The sequence below is a fragment of the Talpa europaea genome (genome assembly GCF_964194135.1).
Source record: "Talpa europaea genome assembly, chromosome: 12".
In the NCBI taxonomy this organism is placed as follows: Eukaryota; Metazoa; Chordata; class Mammalia; order Eulipotyphla; family Talpidae; genus Talpa; species Talpa europaea.
The window spans coordinates 13,728,328-13,755,499 of NC_140079.1; the positions used below are offsets into that span (position 1 = coordinate 13,728,328).

The window sequence follows — 27,172 nt, forward strand, 5'->3', positions numbered from 1 at the left end:
GGGCTTCTGGAAGGCAGCAGGGAGCCGTCACGTGGCTCGCGCGCTGCCTGCTGGGAACCGCCCTTGGCGCCTGCGCACCAGCGCGCGCCCCCTATCTCCATCCCAGGCTGTCGCTGACGAGCCAGCTCTCGTCGACGCCGAGGACCAGCTTGGTTTTGGGGCGGTGTTGGCGGTATAGACGCCCGCGAGAGTACCACTGGGGGCGGGAACTAGGCGGTGGGAGAGGATAGACGTCGCCCTCTGAGGGGCTCTAGTTGTGGGGGAGAAAAAGAGGGATGTGGGGCATGAGGAAAAAAAAAAAGGCGGGCAGGTAAAATGGCCTGAGGTCCGAGGCGGAATTCAGAAAGAACAGACTAGAAGCCGAAGGCAGCTCGAGGCCCGGGCCGCGCCCGCGCAGGGTCAACCGCGTGGCGTCGGCCGGCCGCGTCACCAGCGCCTTGGGGTGCCTCAGAGGCCGCGGGGGCTGCCGGGGCGACGCCCGCGCCGACTGACTGGGCCTCCCTGGCTTCGGCCGGGGCCCTCGGTCGTGACAGAGAATGTGTTTCCACAAGCTCAGCGAATTGTAGGCGCTTTTCTGTGGCTCACGTGCACATTGGGTTCCTGTGAGGGGAGGAGAGGGGAGGAGATGTGGAGAAGGAAAAGGGAGAAAACGTAGAACGTCGTAGTGACGATTTTTCTGGAATGTTCTTTCGTCCGCGCTCCACGGCGGGGCTGCTGGGCGCCCAGTGGACTCGGACTCAGCCGCCGTGGTCGCTGTTGGCGGCTGCTCTTTTTCTGATATTTGTGAGCGCAGCCAGGTAGCTGGGTCCGGTGCGGTTATCCAGGTTAGCGGGTTTTCTCAAAAAACAAAGGACGTGATAACGAGTATAAAGATGGCGTTTCTCCTCTCGCCAATGTATAGCAATCCAGGATTCGGCGTTTTTCTTTAATTTTCAGACTCCCGGGGAAATACCTTCAGGATTTATTGGGAAGTAATTTAAAGGTAAAATTTGGTGCTATGAGAACAGTGAAACAAAGATTAGAAAGAGATGTTGGTGCTGGTCTGGCTCAGGTTTTTTTTTTTTTTTTTAAAGAGTTATTTGTTTATGCATACAAGAACTGAGGTACAGGCCAGAGGTGTTGGGGGTGAGAGGGCTCACCGGAGTGGGGAGCAGAACAGGCAGACTGACCGAAATGCACTGCTGAGGGGAGCAGCGGGCGAGTCAGGAGAGGTCTGCTGTGCCATGTGGGTAGCTCCCTGGTGGGAGATCGAACTCGTGCTGCATTGGCTGCAGGTAGCTTCATAGTGCTGCGTCTTAACTCCTTGCGCCAGGAGGGAGGCCCCAGGTCTGGCTCAGTTTTACTTGTTTCTACTTGGTCATCCATCTCTTTTCCTATTTCACATTTCTGAAAATGAGATTGAGTTAGATGAACTGTAAGATCGACTTCATTAAGAATGAATCTGGAAACAAGACTTAAGCGCCTAAAATGATACTATAGACTATATAGAGACTGTATGAAGAGGAGTAGTTGAAAATTATGGAACGGTAGGTTAGTGATGTAGGGTTTGGGTGTGTGATATCATGGAATTTGATTTTATTCAGGAACGATGACTATGCAAAGGAAGATTTTGAAATAAGGGAATGCAGTAATTAGAGTATTGAAGGATTACCCAAACAACAGGATGTAGGGTAAATTAGGGGAGAAATTTAGTAGTTTAAATAAGTGACAGTTAATGGCAACCTAAATTAACAGTGCCAGTAGGAGTGGAAAGGAAGGGAAGAATTTAAGAAAACTGCATGGAATTTGCATCTAAATTTAACATTGCTCTGAATTTTGCAGCTCTTGCCTCCATAATATGTCAAATTACCTTGCAACGTCCGATGCTAGAAATTGCAAGAGACCAAGAGAACTGGAGGTAATCTGTATGCTCCTGCCTTAATCTTTTATTCTATTCTATTTTGATATGCTTATCAGATTTCTTCCATTTGAATAGACTCTTAATGGAATTTAATGTTTTTATATTCCCAGAACTGGGAATGTCCCAGCAAGAATTACATTGCTTTCTAATACTTTTTACTAAGTGTAGGACTTCAAGAAACTGTTGAGATCGCTTCGTGGTAATATGTGATCTAAAGCGGGTTCATGTTTTTGTAATAACTCTTAGAATAATTATCTTGCTATATATAAAAAGTACAATACCTAGGTAGTAAGGCTACTGTTTTTCTTTTCTTTTTTTTTAAAGAAGAGCATTGACTATCCTTTTTTTTTCATTACTACTTCCACTAGTTGATCTGTTTGCGTTTGGGGCATTATTTGTTCTCTTATGGATTACATTATCTTACACAATTTTGCAAGCAGGTGGCTCTTGTTCAAAAATGAAAATTTTGCTCTGTTGCTATGGGAACATCTAGTGGTTCAAGAGACAGGAAACTTTTTCATCAGGCTATAAATACCACATTCAAGTTTTAATTTAAAACCAAAATAAAAGTTAATATGTTTGACAAGGTGCTCGTGTGCCAAAAAAATTTCCTTGGTAATCACAAAATTTCTAATGACTAATTAGGACATTAGATGTCACCAGTTCATTCAGAATTGTTTTGTTATAAAACTAAGAGGAAAAAACCCAAAACAGCCCAGGCTGCATGGATATTACTCAAGGACCTGCTTTCCCTGTACCTCATTTTACTTAAAGTCACAATTTACAAGAACTTATTGATGATGTTAAATGAGGACTTAATTTTTTTTTTTAAGATTTATTTTTATTTAGAGCTGGGGTACAGGCCAGAGGCACGGGAGGGTGAAAGGATTCACCAGAGACAGAGTGGGGAGCAGAACAGGCAGACAACCAAAAAATACTGCTGAGGGGAACAGCGGGCGAGTCAGGAGAGGTGCACTGTGTCATTCTCGCCGGCCGCCTGGCTGCCCAGAATCGAACCCACACTCCAGAGGCTCCGGACAGCCTCACAGCGCTGTGCTCAACCCGCTGCGCCACTGGGGAGGCCCCTAAATGAGGACTTACTGAATATAGTTTCTGGCATGTGTGCCTTTTTATGGAAAATATTTTGTTTGCTTTTTAAAAAAATAATGTATTTGTCCTAAGGGCTCTTGTTTACTCTTTACCTATATTCCTTACTTTCTTCATTAGCCTCACATGCCAGATAGTCCACAACAGTCTTCTCTTGGAAAGACAGATTCCTATTTCTCTGATTGCGCTGGACTATTTTTTAAAGATGAAACCCTAGATAAAGATTTAAATGGTGATGTATAAAATGCTTATATTTTCTGAACATTAATTTTATGATACAAAAAACTTGTTGCAGTTAATAACTTTCTCACTGAATTTTTTTTTTGAACAGATACGAGCAAGGAAATTAGCGTAATGCTGGTTGCTTATGCAAAGGTCTTAAGGCAAGTGTTTATGGTATAGTCCCTTGAGTGTTTCTTTTAGATACAGAAGTGTTCTTGAAACTCTGTAATAGGAAATTCAGTTTAGTGGCTGTAAAACCTGTTTAGTAATTATACTTTTGGAATTTTTTAATTCTACCTTTTTAAAAAGTTAATTTTCGAAGAATAACCCAAATTTTTTCACTAAACATCCTTTATCCCTAGAGTTAACACTAGGCCTCTAATTTAGATGATATAACTTAAAACTTCAGGCAAAAACTATGCCTAACATACATTTCTTTGAAAAAAATAGTTTGATGAAGTTGATGATAATAGCAGTGACATTAAAGATAAATATATTTAGGCAATATGTAAATTTTATCTCTAGGTAGGTTTGAAGACTGAATTTAATATTTTATTGACCTGAGTTGATCATATTTATAAATTATTATACTTCTAAGTAGCCATTGTATTTAATGATGGTTTGTGTGTTGCTATTAAAATAATGTATGTAGTCTAGTATTAGACTTATAATGTGTAAGATACACTTTTTGCTGTGTGAACAGACTTTGCATAGCAAAATGTATTTGTGGGACTAATTTAACTATTACTGAATATATTTAGTATACTTAATAGTATAAATTAATCAGGCTTTCTTATGCACAAACCATTTAAATGAAATAGCTGACAAACATAGCATAATAAAGAACACCACTATTATGTTGCATTTACAGGTTATAGCTATGTAGTTTAATGTTAAACTTTTTTTTCCCCATTAGTGAGAGAGCAGCAGTAGATGCATCTTATATTGACGAAATAGACGAACTCTTCAAAGAAGCCAATACTCTTGAAAACTTTATAGTACAAAAAAGAGAGTTCCTGAGACAGAGGTTTACAGTAATCGCAAATACACTGCATAGATAAGATTGTGTACTTAAAATGAGCTGAGAATTTAAGCTGTTATTGTTGTAATGTTGTAATGTAATGTACATTTATGCTCTCAAAGTTGTCTAGTTGTTAAAGAGCATGTGTACATTAAACATAGGAAAATCCTTGAATTTCTTTTCTGGATTTAAAAGGGACTTTAAGTTGGATATTAATATGAAGCCTTGTAGCTTTTCTTTTGAAGGTCAAATATTTGGCATACTTTCTGAAAGTGTAACTTAAATTATATATGGGTTCTTTTTTTCTTAAAAATTCTAGCCTTTCTTAAATTTCTAAAAGGAGATTCAATGAGTTAATTTGATATTGTTTAACAAGGAGACTCAATGAGTTAATCTGATGGCGTTTAACAATATTGCAGTTTTTCTTTCAGAGTATTTTTAAATTGCAGATAGCTTTGGAGATAGTATTAAAATGTTTTTCATGGATTAATATTATATAAAAATCCTTAAAAGTATAAAACCTTAAAAATATGTTCCATTTTTCCCAATATGTAATAAAATGTAACTGTGTTAATGCTACTTAATATTACCCTTTGATTATTTTTGTTATTCGTTATTATACATGGTTAATAATAATTCTTGGTCTAAAATTACTTTCTTGTGGTAAAAGCAGTAAAATAAAAGCCAGAAATTACTAATCAGAATCTTTTATCAGTTGACTTTTTCACACATCAACCAAATCACTGATACTGTTAATGTATTATGTTTAGAAGCCTTAGCAGCAGTTTGGTATGGGATAAAGAAGAGTAGTCTACAGTAAAAAAAAATTGGTGGTTAAGTATAAAAAAATACTGTTTGTAGAGGGGCACACTATTGGCACAGGAAGGGTTGGTCAATGAAGTAGAAATGGAATTTTTAAATACTAAATGCAACCAGAAAATTATATTTGAGTTGATGAGACAAATTAGCTGAAGTTTAAATCATTCTATCACCTTACAGAATTCTTTAATGCTTGGATTATAAAGATGACTTTACTGGCCCATGCTCATTTAAAAACTGTTCCTTACTTATTTTTTCTAAGCATTTATTATTAATGTGAAACAAGAGACTGACATAGTTTTAGATTGAATTTTATAATATATTGGTTACGTATTGAACGTGTCACCGTTGCTTAGCATCTGTTTCTTCCCTGGGCATAAGAATCAGAACCTGGATTTGATCATTTCATTTGGTATGATTGAGACTAGGGAACTGATTATTTGAAGATATTTTATATTGAAATTTGCCTGTGTTTTTAATAACAAGGCTATCTGGGCCTCCCTGTTGGTGCAGCTGTTGAGCACTGGGTTGCGAAGCTGCCTGCGGCCTCCGTGGCGCCGGTTCGATCCCCGGCTGCTCCCCAGCCACCGCAGGAGGGTCCCACATGGCGCGCAGACCTCTCCTGCCGCCCGCTGCTCCCCTCAGCAGTGTACTTCGGTCCTTCTGCCTGCTCTGCTCCCCGCTCTGGCTCTGGTGAATTCTCTCACCCTTCCGCGCTTCTGACTGTACCCCGTGCTTGTATAAAACAAACAAACAAACAAATAAATAAATAAAAATATGCCTCTAAAAAAAAAATAACAAGGCTATCTGATTTTTTCTTACCTGGCAATTGGTGAAATTATTGCAATTTATGGTACTAATTTTTCTTTGCTTTTCAGAAATAATCCCTATATAGTGATAATGGGCAGGTCTTTAAATTAGATGCTGAATTTCATTTAAAGTTATAGTTGGTATTTTAATAACTGTATTTATAAGTATCTGGTATACTTCAGGTTTTATGTCACTTACATTTGCTTGTAACTGTATAGCTTTTTATATTATTTCTCAGTTATCAACTTCATGGAAATTTGTAATGGTCTTTTCTTTTCCTATGGAAGTTTAAAAATATTCATCAATAAAAGCAACTCATGCCAGTGAGTTTTGGAAGGGTAGTTATTCTGTTTAAAGTATTTTATCTTGGTTTATTATTCTGTTGAGGTTTTACTTTGCATCAATTTTATTTTTTTTCCAGAATGATACCAATTTCACTGATGTTTTCACATATAACAGTATTGTTTCATTCTTATCACCTGTATATTGGTTGCTGTAGCTCCTTTCATGGGAAAAAAACCCAAAACTTTATTGCTCTTTCTCCCTGAGGAAAACAAAAACTAAAGTCTAGGGAACTGATTTCAAGTCAGCGTGTTTTCTGACCAGAACAGCTTCCTCTTAGTATAATAGTTCCTGAAAGCCTAAATAAGGCTTTTTAAAATTTATATTTGATTCCTTTGGCACCATCTACTGAAATTAGAATAATTAGTTCACAACTGGAGATACACTATTGCAGTAATACTATTGTCCTTTAGTTTGTAATTCTAATCTCCCTCCTTTTCATTCTGTAAAGTCTCATCAGTGTTAATTACTTTTCATTGGTTACATATTACATTAGGTATTGAACATCTTTGTACATCATACTCTCCTAGGCACTGTGGGGAATACAGAATAGTTTGATACTCTTTGTTCTCCCTTCTGACAATTTTGACAACCCCTTTCTTGAAATATACTTTCATGTCTTTGCTAAGAAGACATGATAATGTTAAAGACATCTCTTTGGCAGTGCTAGTAACACCTCAGTGGAGTTACTAAAGGCCTTTGGCAAAGGGTCAGAGAGGTAAATTTAAAAAAATTTGAAAAAGAAAGAGGAAAGATATTTTAGGGAAAAATTTGCTCAAAGGCACAGAAGAACTAAAACACCTGGTATATTAGTCATTTTACTGGGCTGAGAATCCACTAAAGAGTTATATGTCATCTAAACTACTAAAGACTGAAACTAATGTTACAGTATATGTAAATTATACCTTTAAAAAAAACATGCTGGAGAACAGTTACTGAATCTTGTTTCTTGATAGTCTCAATTGATAGCATAGTATTTGATACAAAAGCACTACAAAATGTTTGGTAAAGTAATAGAATTCTGTAGGGTTAAACTTTTTTTTAAAGGGCATGCTTTCCCAGAACTTGAACTTACTGGGTGTAAGAAAAGGTTTTGTAAATTAAATGAATAGGAAAAAAACCAAGAAGGATGAAATGCTAGAAAAACAGACACAAAGGATGAAAGGTAGGTTGTGGCCGGATAGAGTCCTTTGTTGAGGGATTAAATTTGGGCTTTATTCTGTAAAGAAAGAAGAATCTGAATCTTTCAAAGGAGAAGATCCATATAATGAATTTATCTTGGTGGTGGTCCAATTTCAGTATTTCAAACGACTACTTATTGTGGATATGTTGTTGGGATACTTGTCATGAAGTTGCAGGCGTTTTGAAGCCCCACCCCTCCATACCACCTGCCTCCAATCTCCTCCTATCCTGTCATTGAGCCAGGGACAGCCCAGGAAGTCTGTGAGCTTTCACTGTTTATTGGTGCACACCACTGCCAGCAAGCGTGAGGATTTGGAAATCACTGGATCTGCGACTACTGAACTCAATACAAAAATATTTTTCTGAATCTTTCTCCATTTTGTCAGTAATCTTTCTGCTATAGCAGTGGGTTTCCTTGGATACCAGGTAGGGCATTTGCCCCTCCCTCCTTGTCCTCTTCCTGCCAGTACATAGATTTCTGTGCCTCTTTCCTTAAGGATTCTGTGGGCTCCTGAAGTTTTCCACTCCATGTGAAGCAAATCCAGGTAGAGCAAGAGTTAAAGATAGGATTTGTTTACTTGTCAGGGAAACAGCCTTGTTTACAACACATTGGGCTGGATTCAGGGTTTGGGATCTGCAATAGGAAGACTTTAGGCCTTTCTAATTGAAAATCACCGCCTTACATGTAAATGTTTGCTTCTATTTGCATCTGGGGGACTGCCTTAAAACCTTTATTGTTTTGTAGCTTTTTATTATAGCTTCTGTTACCTGATTTTATTTATTGAAATTGGCTGATATAAAGCTGTCCGAAATACTGGTATGCTCTATAAACTTTAAAATTATTTAATTCAAGTAACAGTGCTGTAGTATGCAATGAAATGTGTTAGGTACTGAGGTGGGGGCAAAAACAAGATCTTGTACTCAAGGAGTACTACTGGTGGGGATTGAAAGGATACTCATCTTTATCACAAGGTGGAATAAGATTAACACCCATAAGGGACTTAAAACACATGCTGTATTATGTATTCAGACTATGGAGGAGTCCAGTTACTGCTGTAGCAAATGAGAATGTTGTGTTAATGAAGCAGGTAGCAGGGGTCCTGGATTTGGAAGAATGAGTAGGGTAAGTGAATTTGCTAAAGGAGATGGGAAATATCCCAGGTGAAGGGAAGAGAACACTTAAGAAGAGGGGAATAGGAGTAAACCAAGCATGGCTGGAGCAGAAATCGTGAGTGAAAGGCAGAACTGCACAGGTAGACTGGTGTGATACTATAGTGCCTGGCCAGGCAATTTTGACTCTACTTAGTAGACAATGAGGAGTCCTTTGTGAAGATTTTGTGGAGGACTATATGACACAGCTTTGTGTTCAGGTTAATTTAGTGAGCGTGCTCTCCAACGTTTTTTCTCATCATAGCCCCTATAGAAAATAGTCACACTTTTACCTTAGACTGGAGTATATTTATGGAATCTGGAGCACTGATGAAATGTTCAGACCTGGAGACAGTTGACCTGTGGCCTCTGACCATCCCAGAGACTAGGGATCAAGAGGCCCACTGATTCTGAAGCTTTGGCATAGAACGTCGCTCCCCTTTCTGACTTTTCCTTTCAAATAAGTTTGTGATAATATCCATCTAAATGTTGTGAGGGCCTAAATTAGCAAAAAGAAAGTGACTGATAGGCAAGAGAAGTTGAAACATCAGTGCTGATGAGGACAGGTTTTGGATCAGCAGAAAACTTGGGGTGCTGCCCAGGAAGGTTGTACTGGTGTGAAAAATCTTAGCAAAGGACTTTTCCTAGGTACCCCTGGAAACTTCTGAGCCCTGTATTTGCTCTATATCATCCTCTTAGCATCCTCTTTCTGATCCTGCAGTCAGTGGAATTTAAGCACGTAGTGAATGAGCAGTAAAGAAGACAAACTCAAGGACCACGAAGGTTTTGAAGGTATGTGATTCAGGAGGTGGGAATTTCTTTTGAAGGGAAATCATGACTTCTCTTTTGTCATGTTGAGTCATCTGCAAGAAGTGATTGGTGACATTCAGGGACCAGATGAGATTACAAGGGAGAGTGCTGAGGTAAAGAGTAAAGGTCCAAGGTCAGACCTCAGGAACACATTCATTAGGTGATAAGGGAAAGAGGAGTCCATAAAGGGAGTTAACATTGGGCAGTTATCTACTACCATATTTAGTTATGCTCTGGAAGTATTATTCCCTTTTTAGCCCTAACATCCCCATTTTATCATTGAGTAGTAAGTAATTAGTAATTTGCCAAAAGTTGCCAGCTAGTGTGTGATGGACCTGTCAGAAAACAAAGACAAGCAGGAATGTTAAAAACGCGTTGTCTCAGAAGCCAAGAATAAAGAGGTTTTAGGAGGTGTTGACCTTAATTATTGTACTGCAGAAAGTTAGAAGAGCATCTGATAGACTCCAACAGAATGCTATGGTGTACATGCAGGTAGGAAAATATTTACTAACTGTAAATTGTTTAAATTCATGAATCTGTTTAGACAGATGCACAATTCAGTTTAATTCTGATTGTTTCAACTTAATTCTAATTAGGCAAGAGAAGTAAAATACCTGTCCAGTGAATTTAAGAATTTATTTTAATTTAAGAGGAGAGTAAGATAAATATATATAATGTTAATAAAAAACCCATGAAGATAAATACCTGAGAGTTTCTTCCTGTAAGTTTTCAAAGCACCCTCCTCTTCATATCTCCGCTACTGTGATTCAAATTTATGCCTATGAGTACCTCTTTGCCTTACCCCAGAGACTGATTAATAAGTCTAGAGTGGAGTCCTTGAATTTGCATTTTTTCAGTAACACCAGGTATTTTTGTTACAAGTAGTCCTCAGACCACACTTTGAGAAACAACGCTCAAATAAAACACTAATTCCTATATAAATAATGTTTCTATGTCTTTATCTGACAGTTCCTTAATATCAGGGTTCTAATATTTTTTATTTGTCAGCAGTGCCTACTACTTGGTTGAATGAATAGATAATTCAAAGAAAGATAGTACATTTTGTTGGATTGGTCATTAAAATCTACATAAATAATAGCTAACATTTTGAGTACTAATTCATGTAAAAATTATCACAATAATTTCTAATAATTATATAACACGTAATTCATAATAAGACAATAGAACGTAATTCATAAGACAATAAAACTGCTGTTTCATTTCTCAAATAAGGATTAAAATAATGCTTATAAGTTCAAGTTTTCACTTATGTAATAATGATGTTTACTTCTTGAGATTTTGGAAGTTTAGGTAATTTCAGACTAGATGTCACTGCATAATTTGACACTCTTTTCCTAGAAAATGCCATGTACATTTATGTGTTGTCATTAAAATAAAGAGACTACATTGTAGATCCTATTAAAAACTCAGAAATCGGGCCTCCCCGGTGGTGCAGCAGTTGAGCGCTGGGTTGCAAAGCTGCCCGCAGCCTCTGCAGTGCCGGTTCGATCCCCGGTTGCTCCCCGGCCACTGGAGGAGGGTCCTGCATGGTGCGCAGACCTCTCCTGCAGCCCGCTGCTTCCCTCAGCAATGTGCTTCAGTCCTTCTGCCTGCTCTGCTCCCCGCTCTGGCTCTGGTGAGTTCTGTCACCCTCCCGCGCTTCTGACTGTGCCCAGTGCTTATATAAATAAATAAACAAATAAATAAGTAAATAAATAAATAAATCTTTAAAAAAATAAAAAATAAAAACTCAGAAATCACTGAATTATTTGGGATCATGTTCTGGTGTGTCTAAAGTACTGAGGTCAGTGTAATTATGATAAGATTGGTGGTCAATATTCAGCTTAACAATGAAATTGCTACTTGCATATCTGGAATGAGCATGTAGACTCAGTCTTGTTCAAATATGTGAGATGATGACAATAATAAAGTGCTGAGTTAATTTTTAGGCAGATTTGTATTGCAAGAATACAAGGATTGCTATGGTTCAAAGATGGAGAATGAGAGTTAATGATCTGAAAATGAGGAAGGAGAGAGGAATTTGGAGACTATTTGGTGTGTGTGTATTTCCCTCAAAACTACCAATAGATATTTCCATGTGTGTAAAATATTGGTAAAATTTTTTGTGTTCTTGATTTCCTCTTCACAGTTTCGGAGATGTCCATGGAAAATACTTACCAGAAAAATGTGACCTTTGGTAAGCGGGAGAACCTTCCATGTATTGCACCACTACTAACCACAGTGGAGGAGACCCCACAGGTCATCACTGCTCAAGTCCAAGGACATTTCCCTAAGTGGCTCAGTGGCTGCCTACTTCGAATTGGACCTGGAAAGTTCGAGTTTGGGAAGGATAGGTAAGCTTGGATTTGGGGGAACAAATTGGGTTTCTTTGCATGAGCTATATCTATAAACATGTATTCATATCTGCTTCCTCTTTGAGGCTAACATTGCTGTTCAGTCAGTTCCTTTGATGGGATTGAACACATAAGGAAACTATAGTTTATAGAAAAAAGAAATGGAGACTTCCTTTTAAAAGGTCTGACTTTTAAAGGACTTTTTAAAGGTCCTGACTTCTGCTTTGAAGAATATTAACAATTTGAAGTCCTCTGAAGGTTTATGCCAAAGGACAAATGTCAGGAACTATGTATGACTATTTTATTACAATGTCTTGACCTCATGCCACTCCCTTACCCAGTCCTCCCCAGACACAGCAGCTGTTTCAGTTCCTCTAACCGGGCACATTTAGTTTTTTTAGGGCGTTGGCAGTAGCTTTAGCATCTATCTTCCCAACCTTGATCCTTGCCATTCAAATATCAGCTCAGCTCTCAAGTCCTTTGAGGCTTCCATGTTATTTACATATTGACCTATTTTAAGTCTCTGCACAGCACTATGTATCTCCAGTAATTTTCTTTGTTTATTCATCTGTTTATTAGGCTATTCCTCCGCTAGAATGTAATTTCTATGAGGGCAAAGACTTTTTCTTGTTCTCCCCATATCCTTAATATCTAGGAAGAAACTTGTACTTGAACAGCATTCAATAAATATATGAAAATAACTAACAAATGAAAGAAAAAGCAACCCAGTAACTCTTTGTCATTTCTCTGTGTCCCTCTTAGGGTCATGAAGTGATATAAAGAAACCCTTGTCAGGAAGGAATCTGTTTTGTCTTTAATAATTTTAAAATATTAGAAACTTTTTTTTATTATGAAAGATTTTCCTCTATAAAAGTTTTTGAAATATAGAAAAGGGGTGGGAAGGTTTGTACTACATTCAACATTAGCATTTTGGTGTATTTCCTTCCTGTTAATCTTTCCTTATTTCTATAGATTTGTTTTTAATCATTATGGTTGTATGTAGACTTATTTTTTTGCCCTGGTTTTAAAAAAATTCACACTATAATATCTCTTTGTCCATATTGCTATAAAATCTGAATGACATTTTTTATTTAGACAAGCACTGGGTACAGTCAGAAGCGCGGGAGGGTGAGAGAATTCACCAGAGCAAGAGTGGGGAGCAGAACAAGCAGACTGATGGAATACACTGCTGAGGGGAGCAGCAGGTGTGGCAGGAGAGGTCTGCATGCCATGTGGGACCTCACCGGCGGCCGGGGATTGAACTGATGCTGCAGAGGCTGCGGGCATCTTCGCAACCCAGCGCTCAACCGCTGCGCCACCGGGGAGGCCCTGAATGACATTTTTTAATGACTGACTGATATTCCAGAAACCATTGCCTTAAAAAAAATCATGATAAAATACATATAGAATTTACCATCTTAACTACTTTTAAGTGTGCAGCTCAGTACATTTACATTTATAGGTTGTCATTTCCACCATCCATCCACTTTTCAACCTAAAAACTGCATCTCTTTACCCATTAAACACTAACGTCCCCATTCTCCTCTTCCCCAAACCCCTGGCAACACTTATCCTTTCTGTTAGCTACATCACTTCCTTGAGCTTGCTGGGAATCTGATCATCATCCTTTTGTGTCTTCCCTCACTGTTGGAAACATTAAGAATTAGGGGCATGTTCATGATGCATTTATTAATATTCTAGATAGTTTAATTTGATGAACCTGTTGCATCTTGTCTTCACTAATAGTAGATTTATAAAATGATAATACTAGGAGGAAATAAAATGCAGTGGTCCTCTCCACCCTTCCCCAACTGTTGTATGACTCTTACTTACCTCAGAAGTTTCTTTAGATGACTGGGGTAGAGGTAGGGGTAAGAAGCTGGGAGGGAAGGCTTGAAGGTAGAGATGAAGAGTGAGCTGGGCTCTGGATCCCGCACCCCTGGTCCCGACTAGAGAAACTCTGCCTTTCCCTGTATTGTATGTGTCTAGCTTTCACATAAATTAAATTTTTTCTTTTCTTTTTTAAAAAAAAATATTATTTATGTATACAAGAACTGGGGTACAGGCCAGAGGTGTGGGGGATGAGAGTATTCACCAGAGACAGAGTGGGGAACAGAACAGGCAGATCCACTGAAATACACTGCTGAGGGGAGCAGCGGGCGAGTCAGGAGAGGTCTGCTGCACTATATGGGTAGCTCCCTGGTCAGGGATCGAACTCGTCTTGCAGTGGCAGCAGATAGCTTCATAGGTTGCGTCTTAACCCCTGCACCACCAGGGAGGCCCACAAGTTAAATTAAAAAAATATATATATTAATGAGATAAAAAGGAAGAGGAGGAGTAAGAAAAATAAAAAACACTAGTCCAATCCCTGGAGAGTAGCAGCCTCTTGCAGGAAGCATTCAGTATTTCGTGTGCTGCGGTAGCAGCTCTACTCAGTGTTGTAACCAAGCAGCAGAGCTGCTCAGGCCTACGCACAAACTACTGGCCTCATTTAAGATAAATATATGTGGGGGATGTGGGCAGTGTGGTTGGTCCTCTCAAGTGTCTACTTTGTCCTCCTAGTAAATCTTTTCAGAGCCAGCACTGGGGATTTATAGCAAGAAGTGAGTTTTTCCTGCCCCTTGAGTGAGGAGTACAGGTACCTTTAGGTCAAAAGGAGAGATAATTCAGGATTCAGTTTAGACTTGGTGGGAGGGGTGGGGACCTAAAGCTGGTGTAACCTTAACCTGTGGGGTTAAGAAGGGGTAAGAATGACCTCACCTGATTGGGAATCTCTCATTGCTTTATTAGGTGCCATTTAATAGGTCCCTACAGACATAGTGTCTTGGCAAAGGCCTTTCTTCAATTAAAAATTATTATATCAGTATCATTACAGACATGCTAATTAAGTTTTTAAATTGCATGAATAGTAAACAGCCTCAACATTTTAATATTTACCAATCTGGTATGACTTCAGATGCAAGATGAAGATAGTCTAGTCTTTGTGCACCGCAGCCTTAACTGAGGTCATATCCTACAGTTTATTCCACAGAATTGGCCTGCCCCTGGCATCTTGAACTTTAAATTCTTCTCTGTGCTCAGAAACCCCAATTTTCACTCTCCCTCATTTCCATCAAGTTAATTTTCAGCTGGATCAAATTTTCTCTTAGATCTGTATTTTGCCAGGTGACTGTGAGATATATTCATCCTAAAGTTTAACAAATAGCTCAAACTCTTGTTGAAAGCTGAACTGTTTGCCCCTACCCCAAACTTATTCTCACATAGTCTCCATCTCAGTTCAAGCCTCACCATACATCCATTCATTCAGGTATGACTTTTTGGACTCTTTGTCACTGCCTACAACCTGTAGATTGCCTCTGACTTGTTTCTGGAGTTTTCCTTTTCTAATTACATTGTAGTTCAATTTAGGCTCTCATCTTCTCTCTCTTGAATTATTACCCACTTTCCTCATTGTTTTCTACAAATCTAGATGCTCCTCTTTAAAAAAAATTTTTTTCAAAGTGACATTAATTAACAACACCATATGTTTTAGGTGTATAGATCCACTCTTCTACACGGGTATGTTAGCACACCATGTCCACCCAAAATACCCGTCATCTTCCACCGCAGTCCGTTGAGCTCCCTCCTCCCTTTGCTCCTCATTCCCACTCTCCCTCTGGTTGCCTCAGTTCTGCACACAGATTTATAGGGTTTGTTTGGTTTAGTTTTGTCTGTTACTTTTCTTTGTTTCTTTGTATTTCACATGAGTGAAATCATCTTGTATTTGTCTTTCTCCTTCTGAATTAGGGTAGTTCTCTCCAGTTCCATCATGTTGTCACAGATGGCAAGATTTCAGCTTTTTTCTTGGATGCTTCTCTTTCTGTCCCATATTCTACTCTGGCCAGAATTACCTTTTTAAGGTGTGGGTCTTAAGTTTCTCCAGTTTCAAAACCCCATACTTTCCTGTTGAAGGTGTCTAATGCTTAAGTCTAAGCACTTGGTCACGTGCTTATCTTTTTTTCCATCATCACCACCTGCCGGTGACAGCTCTGCCTACGCCTGGGAGATGGCTACTCCCCTGATTCCATGTGGCTTCTCGCTGCTTCCTCCTTTTTATCACCTTTGCCTTAACACCTTTCTCCTCTTCTCCAACTGATAAACATCTTTTTTTTTAAAATAAAGATTTATTTATTTATACAAGAACCGGGGTACAGGCAGATGTGCGGGAGGGTAACAGGGAACAGAACAAGCAGGCAGACTGAAATACACTGCTGAGGGGAGCAGCGGGCGAGTCGGGAATGGTCTGCGGCACCATGTGGATTGTTCTGCAGCTGGCAGGGATTGAACCGACACTGCAGAGGCTGCGGACAGCTTCACAGCGCTGTGCTCATCACGTGCACCACTGGGGAGGCCTTGATAAACATCTTTAAAGAACCAGACATACATCTCTTTCCTCTTGACCATCCTGGATCCCCACATCCTTCTCTTCTGTGGGTCCTCTGGTGCATCGATGGTGTTTCTAGATGGTTGTCCATTGCAATGGATGGAAGTCACTTTGCATCAACTTAAAGCCCTAACAAGAGTCAACCTGTCCTTTGAAGTGGCAGTCATTGACTTCTCTTTAGTTATGAAAGACCTGAATGTTATCTTCTTCCATTAGACTTTGGCTTAAAGAAATGTTGTGGCTGGTCTTGTATCCAGACCACTGAAACTTTCTCCATGTCAGCAATAAAGATGTTTTGCTTTCTTACCATTTGAGTGTTCATTGGAATAGTACTTTTAATTTCCTTCAAGAACTTTTCCTTTGCATTCACAACTTGCCTGTCTGGTTCAAAAGCTAAGGAGACTTAGCTTTTGGCCTCTTTAAATTTTTGGCATACCTTCCTCACTAAGTTTAATTCTTTCTAGCTTTTGATTTAAGGAAAGACATGTTATTCCTCCTTTTACTTACACACTTAGAGCCCATAGTAGGGTATGGCTTAATTTCAGTACAGTTTGTGTTTCAAGGGAGAGGGAAGCCTAAGGAGAGGTGAGGGCCACAGGGATGGCTGGTAGAGGAGTCAGGACACACAAAATATTTACCAATTAAGTTCACCAACTAAATGGATATGGTTTTAGTGCCCCAAAGAATCACAACAGTAAAGTCAGAGTTGAAACAGATCATCATAACAGATACAGCTAGTTTGAAATATAGTAAGAATTATAAAAATGTGATGCAGAGACATTTTTCAGTGAGCACATGCACTGAACAATGATGCTGATAGACTTGCTTGAAGCAGGGTTGCCACAAACCTTCAGTTTGTGAAAAAACGAATTATCTGCTAAGTATGATAAAGCAAAGCACAATAAAATGAGGTATGCCTATATTTGAAATCACTCCTTTTGTTGTCCTACTATTTGTTTTTCCTATTATTTGTTTTTCTGCCTGTGTGAAGGTATAATCACTGGTTTGATGGAATGGCTTTGCTTCATCAGTTCAGGATGGAGGACGGCACAGTGACATATAGGAGCAAGTTTCTACAGAGTGATACATATAAGGCCAACAGTGTTCATGATAGAATTGTGATCTCTGAATTTGGTACACTGGCTCTCCCTGATCCATGCAAGAATGTTTTTGAACGTTTCATGTCAAAGTTTGTGCCACCTGGTAAGCAACCTCTAATGTGCTCACAGTTTGCAGGTAATAGTGATATTTAAATTATCACGATAGATGATAATTTACATAAATATAAATCTTCAAATAGATTTTTTTTTTTTTTTTGCTATGAGATGATGTTTAAACTGCTTTTGCCCTCTGATTGTGTGCCTAGGGGCTGCTATAGTAAGTTGTGGTATTTAATGACTCGGGTTTGGTTGCAGCAATAAGCGACAACACCAATGTCAACTATGTGCGCTACAAGGGTGATTACTACGTTAGTACTGAGACCAACTTTATGAATAAACTGGACATTGAAACCCTGGAAAAAACAGAAAAGGTAAAATACAGGTTTAAAAGATACATAAAATAGTTCCTAAATTTCCCCCCTCCATTTTTTTTTTAAAGAATTTTTTTTTTTAATAGAGGCATTTTTTTTTTTTATTTATTTGTTTGTTTGTTTTTGTTTATACACGCACTGCGTACAGTCAGAAGCGCGGGAGGGTGAGAGAATTCACCAGAGCCAGAGCGGGGAGCAGAGCAGGCAGAAGGACCGAGGCACACTGCTGAGGGGAGCAGCGGGCGGCAGGAGAGGTCTGCGCGCCATGTGGGACCCTCCTGCGGTGGCCGGGGAGCAGCCGGGGATCGAACCGGCGCCGCAGAGGCCGCGAGCAGCTTCGCAACCCAGCACTCAACCGCTGCGCCACTGGGGAGGCCCTCCCCCACCTCCATTTTAAATGCTTTTCGGCAGAGTAGTAAAGATCTAAAGAAATTGGAGGCTTAACCAAATAAAATCAAGGTTAACCATTGATTTACATTATGTGCAACCTCTGTCCTAATTAGAATGGCCTGTGGAGTTGGTTTTCCTTGAAGATAATTCTAGATTTCTTCCTTAGTCCTAATATCTGAAGACTAGGGTAAAGGAGAAATATAATAGTGCAGATTTACTTTTGCCTCTTCATGTTTTCTTAACTACAGAAAGAATTGGACAGGAAATTGTTTTGACCCAGACTGCCTTTACTTGCATATTTAAAGTAAAATAAAATTTCAGACCAGGATTTTAGTATTAATTCTTATCCATTTGAACTTTCCTGTGATGTTGGATAAATCTACTCAGGGTTGGGGCCTCCCTGGTGGCGCAGCGGGTTGAACGCCACACTGTGAAACTGCCTGCAGCCTCTGCAGCGTGGGTTCGATTCCTGGCCAGCCAGGGAGAAACCCACATGTCACTGCAGACCTCTCCTGTTTTGCCCGCTGCTCCCTTCAGCAGTGTCTTCTGTCCATCTGCCTGTCCTGCTCCCCGCTCTGTCTCTGGTGAATTCTCTCACCCTACCATGCCTCTGACCTGTACCCCAGTTCTTGTATAAATAAATAAATCTTTAAAATAAAAAAAAATATCTATTCAGGGTTTTTCTTTTTTCTTCTGTTGGTGGTGGTGCCTTTGTTCTTAGTAGGAAAATAAGTTAGATTTTTCAGAGGTGAGCTATTAGGGTTTAAACTGTACTTTTTGTATCTATTTTAGAAATATTTACATATATCCCTACTGTCTCTGCCTATAGAGATCTGCCCATGTAACATTTAAAGGTCTCTCCTGTCCTAAATTTGCAGATAGACTGGAGCAAATTTATCGCTGTGAATGGAGCAACTGCACATCCTCATTATGACCCAGATGGAACAGCATACAACATGGGGAACTCCTATGGGCTACGTGGTAAAGTTGGGACAGAGCGCTTTTAAAAAATAGCTGGGCATTACCTATCTTCCCAGTTTTCTGTTATGGTTCTGATGTAAACATATGAAACTTCAACTGAAATGTTTAGAAAGAAATCTCCAAAGTGGTATCACTGAACTTAAACTGTGTAATTTGTCATTAAGCATGTGTTGTGTGGGCCTTCTGCACCTACCTTAGCAGCTGATTTTCTGCTTTTTGACACACAACCTTTATTGGGATTTTCGGTATGTATTTCCCAAACTTGAATTTTTAAGAAGACTTGTATTATAAAAAATTTAGAATGCTGCAATCTGTCATATGGGAAGGAACTTTTTCTCAGGAGAGTAACACAAACCAAGCTAAAGTTACAGTGAGGTAGTACCCACAACCATTTACTTCACACTTTCCTAGTCACCCATATACTTCCTCAACTGCCTACAAGTTTGCTCTAGAAAGTTCTAACAGTAATAATGATGCTAACATTGATTGAGCATCTACAACGTGTTGTTAAGCATTTTCTGTATTGCCTCACTTTCCATGTATTTTCTCACTTATAATAGTTCTCTGAGAAAGGTTCTAGTAGTATCCCCATTTTATAGACAAGGGCAATGACCCTTGTGAAGGTTTGAGATACTCAGGCAAGTTTCTGACTAAGGCCAGACTTGGTTGCAAGCCTGAATCACACCCAACGACTTGCTATTAGTCACTCTGTTAGGCCATCTTCATAACTTTTTAACTCTGATTACAGAAGACTCTCTTGAGGCATGCAGATTCATGCTTCTGTACCTGAGTACACATGTATTTCTGTTTGAAACAAAATATGTATAGATAAGTATTAGACATTCCTGACTATATCTTAGCTGTCAACCTATCTATTATTTATTATTATATAAAGCTTTTGTGTAGGTTAACTTTGGTATAGGTTAATGTATACCTTTGCTGAAAAATTGACTTTGTGGGTTGTTCATCTCTACATCTCCGTATTTACACATGTCAGTGTGTATGAAAATGAATACTGCAGGTTTCTCTATGGCTCCAGCTATCTTTATTACCTGATCTCTGGTTGGGATGTATTCCTCAAAGCTGTTACAGGAAACAACAGTCCTTTTAGATAAAATGTTTCAGCAAGTGGGTAAATTGCCTCACTGTTTTTTGTCTATCATCTTTTTTGATTATTAAAAAATGTATTTATTAATAAGGTAATTCTAGGGCCTCCCCTGGTGGTGCAGGCGGTTGAGCGCTGTGCTGTGAAGCTGTCTGCAGCCTCTGCAGTGTCGGTTCGATCTGGCGAGGGTCCCACATGGTGTGGCAGACCTCTCCTGCCATGCCCACTGCTCCCCTCAGCAGTGTATTTCATCAGTCTGCCTGTTCTGTTCCCCGCTCTGTTTCTGGTGAATCCTTTCACCCTCCCGCGCATCTGGCCTATATCCCAGCTCTTGTATAAAATAAATAAATAAATCTTTAAAAAAAAAGGTAATTCTATTAACCAAGTAGATAACTTTGTAAATAGTCTATAATATTTTAATATTTGTTTAACCATTATGAATTATATATTCTAAAATACAGAGTTATTAAATCAGTGATTCGTAGCCTAAGATTAATCTGGAATGCTTCCTAGCATTGTGGATTTTTGGACTTCATCTTTAGATATTCTAGTTCAGTTGACCTGAAAAGGGACCAAGAATCTGCATTTTAACCAGCCCCCCTTACCCCTTATCTTGGTGCATTTAACAAGGTCCCCAGGTGATTTTGGTACAAGAGGCTCCTGGATATCACTTTGAGAAACCTTGCCACCAGTCATTGTTTATATAAAGATCTGAAAGAGTCTCATTCCTGAGTTAGACTCATTCCTGGGCAGGTCATTCCTCTTCTGGGTGTTCCTGGGTGTCTGTCTATCTTGCTCATGCCTGTAGTTAGAATAGTTCATTAGTTATAATAGTGTTTAGTTTAATGAATTGAGTAATGCAGTTTCTGATATTATTTATCTTTTCCTAATATACATTCAAACAGGATCTACTTCTTTTCTCTTGCTTGATTATTTGGTTCGGTGAGGAGTTTTTGAACTGGAACTCAAATGTGTAGCTATAGAGAGTTTTACAAACCAGGATATATTTTGGTAAAATTTAGTGATTTGCATTGTAGTAAAGTGCTGGCTAGTAATTTCTAATTTTAGGAAGTAAAAAGCTTTTAATTGTTTTAACTTTTCCAGATATTTTCAAAAGACTTTGAAAAAATAACAATCCTCTAAACATTAATCAGTCCATTTAGTTTTTAATGCTAATCTAAAACATGAAATCAGTTACACAGTAATATTGTTCTGTTGGCACTATAGAGCTTGTCTTTTATTTCTTTTATAACTCATCAGAACATGGTATTGTCTATATAGTAGATTCTCAAAACACATCTATATCTCCAAACTAGACTTCTCCAGTATTTTATATAGAATTGTCTATAGTATTTTTACTAGGATGTGTAGTAGGTATTACAAAATTAATTTGTCCAAAAATAAACCCCTTATCATTCCGCCTATAAGTTCTCTGCTGAACATATTCCCCACTTCAGTTGATAGTAACTCCATCCTCACAGCTGCTAAGGATGATAACTTTGGAATCATTCTTCACCTTTATCTGTATATTGCACATTCATTTCTAGTGAATGGTGATTTTTGGTCAGAGTGATTTTAGCAGTGCCTTCAAAATAGATACAAAATCCAACAACCTCATATCACTTACAGTGCACCTCTAGTTTTAGCCTCTATTCTGTCATTTGAAGTATTGTGATAACTTCTTAATTAGGGTTTGTGCTTCAGCTTTTGCCCTTGTTCCACCTCAGTTTATTCTCATGGTACCACCCAGATATCCTTTGAAACTCTTTGCTTACTGTGGCATGGCCACGCTGGCCTCCTTGCTGTCTGAGCACTTCAGACTTACTCTTGCCTGAGAATCTTTGCATTTGCTCTTCTCTTTGCCAAGGCTTCCTTCCTTATCTCCTTTAGATCTTTTCTCAGATGTTGCCTTCTGGTGAAGCCTTTCCACACCATCATATTTGAAATTGCAAACAGTAGCTTTCAATGTATGCACTCACTCCTGAGTCTCACTACCTGGTTTATTTTCCATTATAGTTCTTAGCATCTGTTGCATTACAGCATGACTTACAAATTTACTAGAATTTAGATTTTATAAACGCGCTTTTTGTCTGTTTTGGACCCTGCTGTATACAAATATCTTGGTTATAGTACTTAGAACACTTCGAAGAGTGTCTGGAATATAGTGGGAAGTTAAAAGTATTTGTTGAATAAGATAATAAAAAACTGTATGGTTACCATGTTTCAAAAGAAGCTTAATGATTACAAAATTCTGTAGTTATGCAAGTTTTTTAGAACCTACATTGGCAATTCTAATATCAGGGAGATTAGAATGCTGGTTAACCCTTTAATGGCTGTTTATAGTGTACCTACGAAATGCTCAGTCCTTGTTGTTACTGAGGATGCAGTGTCACATCAGACACAATTACTGCCCTTGAAGTGCTCATCCATCTATTGGGAAATAGATAAACCAGCAGAAAATTATAGTACAATAAGATAAGTGCTAAGACTGTATAGAATATAACCAGGGCAGAGAGAAAAGATACCAAATGCCTTTGGGGTGGGGAAGATTGGGGAAAGCTACTTAGGGACTGGATGCCTGACTTGATTCTTAAAGAAGTAATAAGCAATGGTCAGATGAAGGATTGCATGAATGAATGTTGATGAGACAGGATGAGATAAGACCAAAGTGACTTCAGAGATCCACACGGATCCACCCAGTTGGGCCTGGGTTCAAATAATTGATGGGAATGGGGAGTGAGGAGAGGAACAAATAGAATTTGCGGATGTTTGGGCTGCTACCTTATCTTTTCCTATGAAGTAGGGATTAAGTTTCTCTTTAGGGAGTGAGGGTGTAGCCATTTGAGGGCATTAAAATACAACATTCTGTTGGTTGATTACTTTGCTGTTTCAAAGCCTTAGCTTTATGAGTGGCATTGGCTATTTTATACCCACGTCTTTATTTGAAATAGCCCTTCATGAAATATGGTGTCATGCATATTACATAAATTTCATAACTGTGTAGTCCACAAGTGCAAGGGTTATATCTTTGATTCTTATAATGTATGTAAAAACAGTTAACACTTTCCTTTTTTCAGGTTCTTCTTATAATATTATTCGGGTTCCTCCAGAGAAGACTGACATTGGGGAAACAATTCATGGAGCCCAGGTGATATGTTCTATTGCTTCTGCAGAGAGGATGAAACCTTCATACTACCATAGTTTTGGTGAGCTTGGTAATAGGGCAGATTTCAGTGGGGCCTGCCTTATTATTACTGTATCAGAGAGACTAATGTTAGCAAGTACTGTTTTAATACAGTTTCTCCTACTATGGTGATCATAAATCCAAAGTTATGTTAAGTTTATTCTGTTTAGTCATGTGCTGCTTATCCTAGCCAACTCACTTCTCGAAAAGATAATTATTTTAGCACAAACAATTACTCAAAAATTAATTGACCCCACTAAGAGTGAACCATAGTGTAAACTAGATTTTGGGTAATTATAATGTAGATACATTTGTTGCAACAAATATACCACATTGGTGGGGCTATGTGTGCATGGGTACAAGAGGTATAAGAAAAATATCTTTGTACTGTTCCTCAATTTTGTTTGTGAATCTAAAAATGATCTGAAAAAGTAAAGTCTTAATAAGAAAATAATTTTACCATAAGAATTAATATGCAGAATTTACAATCTTAGGCAACTTTAAAACCTGCAAATAATAGCCATACATGAAAAGATCTTGACTACGTTATTTTGGGGGTGGGAGGGGAAGAAATTCTTATTCTGTATAGATCGCTTCAGCTCTTTCTCAGGATATTTATTGTTAGCATTTTAAAGCCTTATAGCCAGCCTGCTTCTGTATCCTTATTCCTCATATAAATAGCAAAAAATTTAAGGAATAAAGGACTGGATAATAATTGACACTTTAATATAAAACTTTACTTTGTTCCTAAACCAAACAATTTTATTTTAATTTTAATTAAAACAATTTTTTTTTAGTTTTATTTATTTATGCATACAATAACTGGGGTACAGGTCAGAGGTTCTGGGAGGTGAGAGGGTTCACCAGAGACAGAGTGGGGAGCAGAACAGGCAGATCTACTGAAATATACTGCTGAGGGGGACAGTGGGCAAGGAGCAGCAGGAGAGGTCTGCTGCACCATATGGGTCACCTCCCTGGCCAGGGATCGAACTCGTGCTGCAGTAGCTGCGGATTGCTTCATAGTGCTGATGCTTAACCCCTTGCACCACCAGGGAGGCCCAAACCAAACAATTTTAAAAAAAGAAAGAAAAAAAGAGAAAAAGCAAACAGAGGGCAATCAACACAAGCTATTCTAAGTCATTCCCTTTTTATTGTAGGAAAAGCTAATAGCTATAACAAAGCTGGGAAATAGTGAAGAATTATTTCTGGTTGATGTTTGTCTTGGTCAGCAGTAAGATGTCCAAGCATTCAGACAAATCCTTATACCTGTCACATTTCAGATAACTCTAGGTTACCAACTAAAATTTTATAGTTTGCTGGAACCTTTCAGGAATGACAAGGAACTACATAATCTTCATTGAACAGCCTGTAAAGATGAATCTGGGGAAATTCATCACTTCTAAAATTCGGGGAAAGGCCTTTTCAGATGGAATAAGCTGGGAACCCCAGTATAATACACGATTTCATGTGGTGGATAAGCACACTGGACAGGTAGAGTATTTTGAGTATATTTATTGTGGATATGTTTAGCTGCACATTTACATATGGTTGATTTTTATCTTTGCTGGGCATCACTGATGTTTTTTTAATGTAAAGGTTTCTTTAACTTTTGTAAAAGTTACAGATATTTTGATTAGTTGCTTCTGTGAGTTCTTGATACATAAATATGATAATCTCACCAAAGTTCAAACCACATTGGTTAAGTATCTTTCTATATTCCTGCTTAAAGTGCTATATTTATCTACATATTACCTCTCTAAAGAGATAATATCCTAAATTTACCGTACCCAGTTTCATTACAAAAATAATACTATTTTAATATGACTGTATTTTTCAAAGAATTTGTCACTTAATTTATCATAAGCTACTTAACAGCATTATTTTCTATTTAATCATGTCCTTAGAGTCTGGGATTTATCCTTCAAAACATTGGATCATATTTCAAGAGGATTCTTAAGTTAGTTGTAACAGTTCATTGGTTTATCTCACATGGCCCCACTTCATGGATTAATCTGAGATAAGATGAATTGTGTAAGCAGTGCTTAAATTAAATCACATTTGCACTGGCACTCCAGATCCTATTTTCTGTACCTACCAGACCTCCTTAAAGAAGATCATCTTTTTTTTTTAAAGTTGAAATAGTTTATTTTCAAAATGAAAAATTACCAAGACTGTACAGAATTCTACAGAAACGAATTTGAAAATATGGAAGAAATGGACACTCATAAGTAAATACAAATGACCACTATTGACTGCTGTAGAAAATTCAAACAGATGAGTTACCGTGGAAGTCCCAGTTTGTGCCTAATGACATGTTCCACCTGACTTTGGTTGGGATTTTTTGTTTTTAAGAAAATGTCATTATTTTAAAATGCACTAAAATAAGATATGGTAGTATGTGAGAGATGAGGAGTATAGCTCTGCTTTTCTCCAAGTGCAAGTTCACTTCCCTCTCCCTTTATTTTATTTATTAGTTATTATTATCATTTTTCATTTTTGCACAATGTATGCATTTTCATCTTGGTTATAGTCCCCATACAATTCCCACCCCCCTTGTTTTGTACCTACTCCCTCCCCCAACCCCTGTAGTGTGTCTCTGGTTTATAGTTGCTTGTTGATTTTGATTTTTACCTTATTATAATTAGTCTTTTTCCTGGTCCCTTATTTAGGTTTTCTAAATTCCTGCTATGAGTGAGACCATCCGATATTTTTCTTTTTCTTTCTGGCTTATTTCGCTGAGCATGATCCAGAAGGAGATCATCGTAATGAGCTTTGTGGCTCAGTTTCTTTAAGGAAAAATGAAAGTAAAATAAAATAAGATCTCTTTTTCATTGTTTGTATTTTCTCCTGCAGCTTCTTCCAGGGAGGTACTATAGCAAACCTTTTGTTTCTTTCCATCAAATCAATGCCTTTGAGGATCAGGACTGTATTGTAATTGATTTGTGCTGTCAAGATAATGGAAAAAGTCTAGAAGTTTATCAACTCCAGAATCTTAGGAAAGCTGGGGAAGGGCTTGATCAGGTAAATATTTCTGATTTGTCGGAGTTGTGAAAATAATTTTGAAGTAGCAAAGTTCTGGCCTTAGCCTTGGAGTTAGCAGTTTCTCTTGCCTTTTTGGCAAATAAGGAGGGGGAATGGTTTTAAAGCACTGAAGACACAGTTTTATCATTTATTTATTTAGTTATTTATTTAATACTTTAAAATAATTTGAAGCACTTAATCCCAGTTTCCCTTATTATTATGTTGCCGTGATGTGGCAAGTTGTTATAATTGATGAACCAATACTGATAAATACTAACTAAAGTCCATCGTTCACATTAGGGTTCACTCTTTTATTTTACGGTTTTGACAAATGCATAATGTCAAGTATCCACCTTTATCCCATAATGCAGAATAATTTCACTTATAAAAATACCTTCCCTATTTTCTTCCCTACTTCTCACAATCCCTGACAATGACTAATGTTTTCTACTGTCTGTAGTTTTTCCTTTTCCAGATTGTCCTTATATTTGGAATCATGCCACTTTAGATTTTTCAGACTGGCTTCGTTCACTTAGCAATATGCATTTAATGTTTCTCCATGTCTTTTAGTGGTTTGATAGCTCATTTCTTTCTATCACTGAATACTACTTTTTTTGTGGGTCACCATAACTTATTTATCCATTCACCAATTGAAAGCTATTTTAGTTGCTTTCACTTTTAAGCAGATGTGAATAAAACTGCTATAAACATTCATGTGCAGATTTTCTGTGGACATGTCAATAGATTTTTTAAAAAGGTACTTTTTAAAATTATGAAAGCTCCCCTTCTAGTTTACTACAAATTTTATCATGGATGAATAT

General features: G+C 38.2%; 1 protein-coding gene across 5 annotated transcripts in view; it reads left to right on the forward strand.

Moving 5' to 3' along the window:
* Positions 1-1,837: 1,837 nt before the first annotated feature.
* The window catches only part of BCO2 (beta-carotene oxygenase 2), a gene marked incomplete at both ends in the record, with an annotated part of 30,443 nt that continues 5,108 nt past the window's right edge, over positions 1,838-27,172 (forward strand). For 2 of the 5 annotated variants that reach the window (XM_084249056.1, XM_084249057.1), the window contains 6 exons: positions 17,138-17,375; positions 17,555-17,670; positions 18,939-19,041; positions 23,224-23,352; positions 24,661-24,821; positions 26,184-26,351. In XM_084249056.1, the coding sequence (XP_084105182.1) occupies positions 17,153-17,375; positions 17,555-17,670; positions 18,939-19,041; positions 23,224-23,352; positions 24,661-24,821; positions 26,184-26,351 (900 nt within the window). Of the gene's footprint in view, positions 1,898-3,127; positions 3,240-11,511; positions 11,717-17,130; positions 17,376-17,554; positions 17,671-18,938; positions 19,042-23,223; positions 23,353-24,660; positions 24,822-26,183; positions 26,352-27,172 lie in introns of those variants that run through there. The other 3 variants (XM_084249055.1, XM_084249058.1, XM_084249059.1) reach the window with 3 other exon arrangements.